The sequence below is a fragment of the Pteropus vampyrus genome, unplaced genomic scaffold (genome assembly GCF_000151845.1).
Source record: "Pteropus vampyrus isolate Shadow unplaced genomic scaffold, Pvam_2.0 Scaffold168, whole genome shotgun sequence".
NCBI classification, from domain to species: domain Eukaryota; kingdom Metazoa; phylum Chordata; class Mammalia; order Chiroptera; family Pteropodidae; genus Pteropus; species Pteropus vampyrus.
In genome coordinates this window covers 665,581-675,008 of record NW_011888949.1, presented here as the reverse complement: position 1 = coordinate 675,008, position 9,428 = coordinate 665,581, and the positions used below count along the sequence as shown (strand labels likewise).

Genomic DNA, 9,428 nt, shown 5'->3' with positions numbered 1-9,428 from the left:
CAAGTAAACGCTGTTCCCCTCCAGCCGACCCCTCCTAGCGCCTTGGGGAACTGCCCGAAGCCAAAGACAGTATTAGTTGTTTTAAACACAACTAGCAAAACTGTTTTAAAAGCAGCTCGTTTAGGGGACGGTGAGATCCCCTGGAGACCGCACAGTGACATTCGCCTCCCACGTGACGGCACCTGCAGTCCGGGTGGAGTCCGCCTCCTTCCCACGACACCTCTCGTCCATAACCACGCCACATTTGGCCCCCGCGGGACCCCTTCATTCCATAACTCCTTCTGTACGCGGGGCACTGTCACCGCTCGCTGGCACTGGGTCTCCGAGGGCAGCAAACAGTGTCCCGAAGGGGACGTCGGCAGCAGCGTCTCAGGCAGCCCCGTGTCGCACTGTCACGAAATCAGCTCTGACGCCCATGCCCCGCCTGGGCCTCTGCGTCCCCGACGTCCAGGTCACCACACGTGCCCTAGGGTGCCGCGTCTCTGCTCTCACACAACCTGAAGACCTTGCACGGCCCTCCTCATCCGCACCGGCCACCGCTGGTCCCACGCGCAGCGTCCTACACAAGCGGAACGCTGTGGGCTCCTGTGTCCTCACGCTGCCTCTCAGACGCCTCTCCTCCTGAGCCTGCCGGCAGCCATCCCAGAGCTGGTGACAGCGCCTACCACTCGCACCCGCTCCAGCTGTACTGCAGGTCCCATGGCTGTGCCCCAATCTCCTTTAAACCTGGTGACGTCGGTTTTCTGGCCGTCCACGTCTGACAACCCTACTGCTTTCTTTCCCAATGTCCAGAACTGCAAACCACGGAGCTGCTGTCACTCGGGATGCCAGCTCCCTCGGTGCCACCAGTAGATCTTCCCGGCCGGTCGGAGCCAGACACGGAGGAGGTGGTGTTCTCACCGAGCCGGTCGCCCTCGGTTTCCAACGCGACCCTGCCTCCCGTGGCTGCTCAAAGGGGCTCCACCTCACTGGGTGGCCGGGACGTGCTCCGAGGCTCCGATCCCGCCAGGGGAGGCAAACTTGGTGGGTCCTGAGGACGCCCCCCGCCAGCCTGAGGCAGGTGCAGGAGGACAGCCCTCTGGGAAGGAGGACACGCGCTGACGGTGGGCGCACCAGCAGGCTGCACGCGCTGTCTCGTCCTCACTGCTTGACACACCTTCCCTCGGTGACACGTGGGGCCCCCGTGTCTTTCATTTTCCTCCCCTCCTGGCGATGCCGGCGAACGACGAGAGTTCTGGCAGCGCACGTGGTTTATGACCGTCTGATGGAGAAACCTAAACTCACGAAGGTGAAACGCCACGTCCGCAAGTCACACAGCAAGAATCAGCAGCACAGGACCTGGCCGCAGCCCCGTCGCAGAGCCTGACTCCTGCGCTGCAGCGGCTGCCAGGAGGGGCCTGGGCACGCCCCTGGGACTGCTGGGACAAGGACCGCGGATGGCGACAGCGTGGGAATGCAGTGCGGGGCACCAGCAGGCACCAGCGTCTGCTGCTGTTGTTGGTGGCAGTGGTGGCTTTTCAGTGCAGTGACGATCACAGCAGGAAACGGTGATTACAAACTTCACACTCCGGTGAGGAAACCGCTTTTCGGTTTTACACTGTGGTGTTTCATTCATTACAGAACCACCCATTTTTCTTAACATAATTCTGGGCAAAACCCAACAATTAGGGAAACAAAGATAATAAAGCGCAGGGGCCTCGGAAGTTACTTCCTGGTCTAAGGGTTAACCTGGCTTCAGTCTTCCAGGATGGAGCAGGAGGTGAGGGTCACTCCCCAGAGGCCACTCTGGTGGGAACGTGCCACTCGATAGCACTTGGGCACGTGCTCATCTGTCCGCGAGCCCACATGCCCCACCGGAAGCCGGCTTCCTGCAGCCCCCACCCCCCGCTTCCCATCCGCCCACAGAGCGAGGTGCCAGCCGCATGATCCCGCGTGCTGCTGGTGAGAACCACGTGGGTCTCATTCCTACCGCGCCGAGATTCTAAAACATGCTTCTGTACTTGAGTCATTTCTCCCATCCACTTATAACACAATCTTCTCATTTTTCCTTATTCTATAAACAATGAATCTATACACAAATGCCTTTAAAATGGATTTCTAGAAAGGCGAAGGAGTACAGTTTAAGGGAATCCCAATGTGAGAGCAACATGGTCAGCGCGCTGCCGTCCACCGCCACACCGAGAAAGCCTCTGAGCCCGAAGCTGGGCTACCACAATTGTCCATAATGAAAGGGCCTGAAGACACAACAAAGGTCCTCCCTAGGCCAGACGCCACCACCTGCTATTGCAACACACGAACGCAAGGTGGCAGCACAGGCTCAAGGATCTTTTTCTTCTTCAAACCAGGAAAGCAGAGCGGGACCAGAGCCTCTGGGCACCGTCCCTTTGAAATATATGTATATTGTCCCGTTCTAAGAAGCTTTTTTTTTTGAAATTGACACAGTCAACATCATTCTACAACTGCAGGAGCTTGGCAGGCCGGTACGGCTCTGTGAAATCAAGAACCTTCGCACTTTGAGAGTGCAGTGTTTAAATGTCTACGCCCCCATTCAGAAGCATCCCGTGGGACCGAGACTGGCGAGAAACGAGAGCACACTGCTTTGTTCCCAGGGCAGACAGACAGGCCCTTGCGGAAGCACTAAATTCACTGCTCCACAGGGACTTTTACGGTGGCATGTGGTACTGACCCTCCACTTCATTTTAAGGGTAACTGATGTAACCTAGAAAACGTCTTTCTCGTTTTCCTATCTCTCTCTTTCTAATTAAAACAAGCCATTAAATAACCCAGCATTTTTCTGCTCAGATTCACTTGCCCTCCAATTTTATTTGTAACAGTGATCTCTAACTCTTCTTCAGAACAGGGGGGAAAAAAAAGCAAATGGGAAGAAAAAAGGTCATCCCAGAGATCTGTAACTCCAAAATGCAAAATTCGATTTTGAAGATGGATGAGACCAAGGTGGGGTGGTTTAGCAATAGCTCCAAGCCCGTTTTTGCAATGCAGCCACTGTGTACCTCCTTCAGCCAGGGCCACGGAGAGTGAATGGCACTGCCAATTCAGACACGAGCCCTGAAAAGCGTCACGCGCCAGGGTGTGCACGAGAGGTGTCAGGAGTACACACGAGGGAGCGACGCCCAGACTACTAGCAGGCCCCAGCGCCGTCATCACCCACAACAGAGAGACGCCAGGACATCGGAAAATGACACCGCCCGTCCTCGGGACTCACACTAGGCTCTGGTTTTTTAAGTCCACACTTCCTGCTGAACCGTGATCCGACCCCAAATTCTCCACCAACATTTGTCTGAGAGTCTCAGCTCAGGGCAACCACATTTTGGCGTATCTAACACTCTCTATCTTATGAATGCTTCTCATGGTCGGCTGTCTGGGAGCGATGACCCTTGAACATGGCTTCCTGTCTCTGATGCCGGAGGAACTGGCCCTGCCCCCAGCACGAGAAATCAACTCTACGAAAAACAGAAGCCGAAGCTCTTGGTTAACGTTTCACTTCTACACACACAAGGGACTCAACCCGACCATCATCTCTCTAGGGATCCGAAAGGGAGGGCGAAGTGGTGACAGGTGTTTGGAAGGGCGCTCGTTCATCCGTCACTCCTCACTTTCACGATTCACAGTAGTAGATGGAGACTTCAAACATTTTCAGTGTGCATCGCCTGCATCACCCCCCGCCTGAAAATGTTTCCCGCTCACAGCGTGTGAAAAGCAGGCACTGTGCGCTACTCAGGAACCTAGAGCTTCCGTCAGTCACGTGTACAAAGCGCTCTGCACTCAGTACGACCAGACAGGGTGGGGCACTGATGGCCGCCGTGCCTGGGGGCGACACATGGCAGGAAGACCAAGAAATGGGACTGGCAACTCGCTGCTCAAGGAAAACCAGGCCAGCCGCCTCCTGGCTCATCACCCACAGGGCTCTAGTGCTGGACGGATCAGGGACCTCCGCGGAGGCCTGCTGCATGACGGACAGGAGATCCAGCTGGAGGCGGCTCGGCCAGATCTTTAAGCACTCAGAATTAGCCTCTCGAGAAACTGACACCGAAATACAGTTCGCAGTATTTCTTTCACATTGTAAAATCAAATCCAAGTTCCACAGTGGTCAGCATGGGAGGCTGTTTCCAGAAATTAGGACCAAGAGGCTGAGTACTTCCAAACTTCAAAATTATCACCAACGAAACAAGGCTGACATGGGAGAAAACCTGTGTGTTCGGGTACGTACGCGAACTGTAAGATAACGTGAGGGTTTCAAAGGAAAATCTGTGCAGTTAGAATAATTATATCGTAAAGTTTCTAACTGAGGTTCTGAAAATTTCCAAATAATCCAACTCTGGGGCAAAAGCTCAGACAGCAAGTGTGCACAGTAGGTGAAGCACCTGTCTTTCTTCTCACTGTGCTGTTTTAACACGCGGTGACCGACAAAGGGGCGTGAGGTGGGAAGCGGCCGCGCCGCGGGGAGCCGGGCGCCTACCTGAATGGGCCCCACTGACGTGAGCAGGCTCTTCAGCTGGACGTCGGTGGTGGACGACGACAGGCCTTCGACAGACACAACGCAGGGCTGCGGCTTGCACTCCACCACCCGCAGGTTCTGCTTGTTCGGCATCGGGCGCCCGCGGCCCATCGGCCCTGCCGCGCCCCGGCCTCTCCCGTGCATGAGGACCTGCCGACGACAAGAGGACTTGCTGGATGAGCGCGCTTTGGGGCTTTTCACGAGTAAGACATAAAAGTGAGCAGGTAACTTGGAGGCCGGGAGCGACGGCATTCACTGCGGCTCTGCATCAGAGAAGCGCCCGGCAGGCGTGGGAGGGAGAGGGAGACCCGAGCCGGGCGCCGCGTCCCCGCCGCTCCGAGGAGCAGCAGCAGGACCGCGAGGTCCACACACCTGCCGCAAGCAGCATGGGGCGGGGCCTCACGGCCCAGAGCCCGGATCTCTCCCTCCGTACTCCAGGCCCACCCAGTGGGGATGGGTGAACTGTCTGTGGTGCTGCCCACAGCCACCGCAGTCCCCACGGGCCACCGCATCACAGACCAAACTCATTCTGTGAGAACGTGCACTGGCCGCCCGCGAACCGAAAAGGCAGATTCTGCAACAAATCGCATTCATCTGCAGAGCTTTCAACGTAAAACCCAAAAACCCAGCCCTCTGAAATCATGACATCACTGATCTAAGCTGGGGCCCAGACCTCAGAACTTTTAAAAGCTGCCCAGGGTCCAAAATCGCTGTTGAAAAAGAAGGCACAGTCTATCTTCCTGGTACTTTCTAAGTAGAAAATCAGATAAAGCGCCAATGCCAAGCCCTTTCTCTAAAACAAAACTCGTCCGGCGTAGGGAACGTGGCCGGTGGGGTGGTACGAAGCGGCGCCAGGCTGCCAGGGGCCAGGCTGCCCTCACGTCCTGCCCAGGTTCGGCCCTGGAGTGTGGGTAGAAATGGACAAAAAAAGGACCGCCCATTCTATCTCAGAAACGGGCAGAGAGGGAGGTGGATGGGAGTCAGAATGGGACCTTAGGACACGAAGGGGCACCGCCAAAGGGACAAACAAAACCGTAACGTTTCTCAACACTCTGCAGAAGGCAACGAAATTACTCCTGTGAAGGGTTTCTGGAAAGTGGGACGCGTATTTCAAGTTACACCTGCAAATACACGTCAAAGCTGCAAGGGGCACCGGCGGAAACCAGGGGTAAACAGGAATCCCTGTGTTCTGGCCATTCCTGACAACACTGATGAAAGCGTCCTTTGCCGGATGCGTCTGCTTAGAGCCCCATCTGAAGAGGGTCCCTGACCGTCCTCCGTCACAGGAGAGCAGACTGAGGTGACGACTAGGAAACCCGGGAGCTTCATTTATGCATGTAGCAGAAGCGGGCGTGGTGGGGGGGACTGTATTTTTCTAAGGTCGTTCTCGTAATACATCCAGGGACAACATCTGACTCAAGAAAATCTGGACTGAAACAATCTAAAGACTACACTGAAGGTACGACTTACTGTGTCTGTGCGTCCGTCTCCTGCTGTAAACATGGAACAATCCTATTCGCCTTATATCATGAAGTATTTACGAGCTAATACATTCGAAGTAATTTAAACACTTCATTGACACCACTGCTTAGTGTTACCAGCAAGACAAGCAGGTAGGATGAGTGAGTGGACTCCAGAGCATTCTAGAAGAAAATCAAGGCAGGTATTCTGCCTCTCTCCCTCCCTTGCGTAGCTTCATCAGACAAGGGGCGTCCGGCTTCTACACGAAGAGGGGACCTCAAGGTCAGGCAGAGAGGGGAAGGCTTTGGGGGAGTTACTGAGATGCCGTCGCTAGGGGAAGGGAAGGGGCGCTCCGCCCCCAGGGTGAACGGACAAGGCGGCCACGCCTCTGCTAGGGAAGAACTTACACTCGGCCCCCTGACAGGACGGCTGCGCCCCAGCAGGGGTGTGGGGTGCCCGCGCCCCGCCTGGCAGGCTGAGCTGGAGAAGAAAGTGCCCCGCACTCCACGGGGCGAGGGAAGGGGGACCGCCAGGGTCAGAGCCGCTTTCTCGCGTAGGGCACTTCGCCCCCAAACGCCTGGGGGCCCCGCCTGCCTGCTGGGGTACCAGAAGGGAACGGACAAGCAGACACCTGGTCCCCCCACTACAGAGTCTGGAGAACCAGCGGGCGGGGCTGTCTCAGGAGCACCGCATGCTGGGCGGTGGGCGATGTCCCAGGTGATGCACCACGAGGTCACGAGAGGAAGCCGAGGCAACGAAGGCCCCTTCATTCACATGTCTGAGCATCCCTACTGTGCGCCACCCAAGCCCAAGTTGGCTGCACGGCCTGGGCGCGGGCTCGGGGACAGGCGTACCTTCTTGGCCGGGTGGAGTCCCTGGATGCTCTTGATGCCGGGCGGGCCTGCTGGGTGCATGTGGGCCCCCACCGGCAGGTGCTGCGGCTGCTGAAGGGCCCCCTTGGTCAGCGTCACCTTGCGGACGGGCTGCTGCCTCACTTCCGGGGGCTGGGGGAGCCGCTGGGGCTGGCCCTCAGGGTGAAAAAAGCCATCGCTCTCTCCTCCCTGCTGAAAGAACAGGCAGCGGCTGGTTAGTCTCCCTCCGCACAGCCAGACGACCCTCCCGGCGGCCGTCAGTTTCGGTGGGGGCAGAACACCAGCAAACGCGGGAAGACCAAACCTGTCATTTCGCCAGGGCCACTGGGAAAGTTCTCATTTGACAGCATTTGGGTTTCGATAACATTTTTGAAATTTCAGACACTAAGATCTTTGACTACTGTACTCACGCGAGGTCTAAATTAAAGTGAATGCTGTTTAAGTTCAGCAAAATACTGCTGAACTTTAAAAATACTTCTCACTTAACACGTGTTTCCCATTTGCACGAGCGAGTTTGTCAGAATCTGCGAGTTCACGCAAGCAGCGTTTTAAACCTTTAGCTCCTATTCAGAGCTAACATAAACGTGCCATCGTCCCAACGCACGCGGTCCCCGGCCGTGGTGCGTGTCCCAGCCCCCGCTTCCTCTGCGGACACTTCACTGAACACGCCACTCTGGCCCAGCGCTACAGGTGGGGCGCACCCAGTCGCCCTTCCTCCCGCGATCTGAGTCGCAAGTGCCACCCGCAACCACGGTCATTGATTTCAGGGGAGGGACTCAGATGTTCTAGCAAGAGCTTTACAGAACTGGAAATGCAGCCTTTGGGTTTTACTAACGTTCCCCTCGTTCCTTGACCTTAAAAACTGCTCATCAATTAGGAAGCAAGTGCACATCCAAGCTGCACGCCTACGCTCATGACACTGCCAGGTGGCACCTGCCTCCAGATGTGTTAAGTGTGGCGTCTTGCAACAAGGAGCTAGCTGGTGGCCAGGAAAGGAAGCGTGGCTAGCAAGGAAGTCAGACCTCGCCCTGCTAAACTCTGTCACCCTAACAGAAATGGATGCTTGAACGTGAAAAGCAGATTCAGACTTTTACCAGCAGCATCTGCCCCTGGCATAAAGGGCAGAGGTCGGTAACCTTCCTCTGCAGACTGCTCGGCCACACTTATCTCCCAGAGGAGCCCGGCCAATCGGCTCAGGAGCAGCCCGGGTATTTCCGGTCTCTCTCTCCCCTCTGAACCCGTCTTCTGGAGACAGTTTAATGGAACCAGGGGAAAGGAAAGGGGCTGGTGCCAGAGGGGTGTAGATAAGATGTTTGCAAAAACTGCCCAAACCAATGGGACCTAAGGGGAAAAGATGAGATTAAAAATGGCACACGGGATGAGACTTCTGGCTATGGAAGCATGGAGAGACAGTCAAATCCCTTCTCCTCAAAATAAGCACGGAACTGGACAAAACCACCCAAAACAAGCATTTCGGAACTCCGGACACTGGCACAGGTGGAGCTAGAAACGGAGCCGCATCCATTCCTGAGCGGACGGAGCAGTTTTCTCAGGGTGGGTCGGGGAGGAAAACCCAGAAGGCCGACCTGAAGCGCCCGCAACACCGTTAGCAGGAGCGGCAAGCTCGGCGGAGGGCATGAGGGACGCAACGCCCACAAACCTGCTGGCCCCGGGCTCCGTCCTGTCTGGTACGACACTCGACCAGCCAGAAATCCGAGAAACTTAATGAGGAAACCCTGGCACTGAAAGAGCTACTGAGGGCGCAGGTGAGCCCTCGCCATGCAGCTGGCAGGGCCCCAGGGGCTGGCAGGAGATGAGAGCCCAGGTTCCTGCCTGAAAGGCTGACCGCTAAGCTGTGCAGCAACAGGGGTGACCCCTCAGAGACCAGGCTAAGAAATAAGAATAAAATATCGAACAAAAATGTTTTGAACTGAATGAAAATGGAAATACAACCCATCAAATCTAGGAGATACAAGTAAAGCGGTTACATCAAAGGAAAAGAGATCTCAAATCCATAACTTGAGTTTTTACCTCAAGAAGCTATGGGAAAAAAATCAAACCCAAAATAGAAAGACATGATAAGCTCACAGGGAAAGGCAATGACAAAGTATACAGAAAAACAATAGAGGAGAAAAAATCAATAAAACCAAAAGTTGGATTTTTGAGATCGAGAATATTAATAACCCTTTAAACTACTCAAGAAAAAAGGAGAGAAAACACAAATGACCAAAATCAAAAATAGAAAAGGGATTGTAAGTAACACTAGAAAAGTTAAAAGGATATTCTGAACAACTTTACACCAACAAATTACGCAATTTAGATGAAATGGACAAATTCCATAAAAGATGCAAGACACCAAAACTGATTCAAGAAGAAACAATCTGAAAATCTAAGACACTGAATTGATCATTAAAAACCTCCCACAAAGAAAAACCCGGGCCCAAACAGATTGGCTGGTGGATCCATCAACTATTTAAGGAAAAAAGATTACCAATGTTACAGTCTCTTCCAGAAAACAGAGAACTTCCCCACTCCCTCCTCGAAGCTGGTATTACGCTGATACCGAAGCCAGACAAAGA

General features: G+C 54.7%; 1 protein-coding gene across 1 annotated transcript in view; it reads right to left on the bottom strand.

Moving 5' to 3' along the window:
- Positions 1-9,428, bottom strand: part of RBM33 (RNA binding motif protein 33) — a 124,229-nt gene that overhangs the window by 19,456 nt on the left and 95,345 nt on the right. Inside the window, exons 17-18 of the mRNA XM_023536733.1 lie at positions 6,832-7,041; positions 4,478-4,666 (exon numbers count right to left, since the gene is read on the bottom strand). Coding sequence (XP_023392501.1) covers positions 4,478-4,666; positions 6,832-7,041 — 399 coding nt within the window. The remainder of the gene's footprint in view (positions 1-4,477; positions 4,667-6,831; positions 7,042-9,428) is intronic.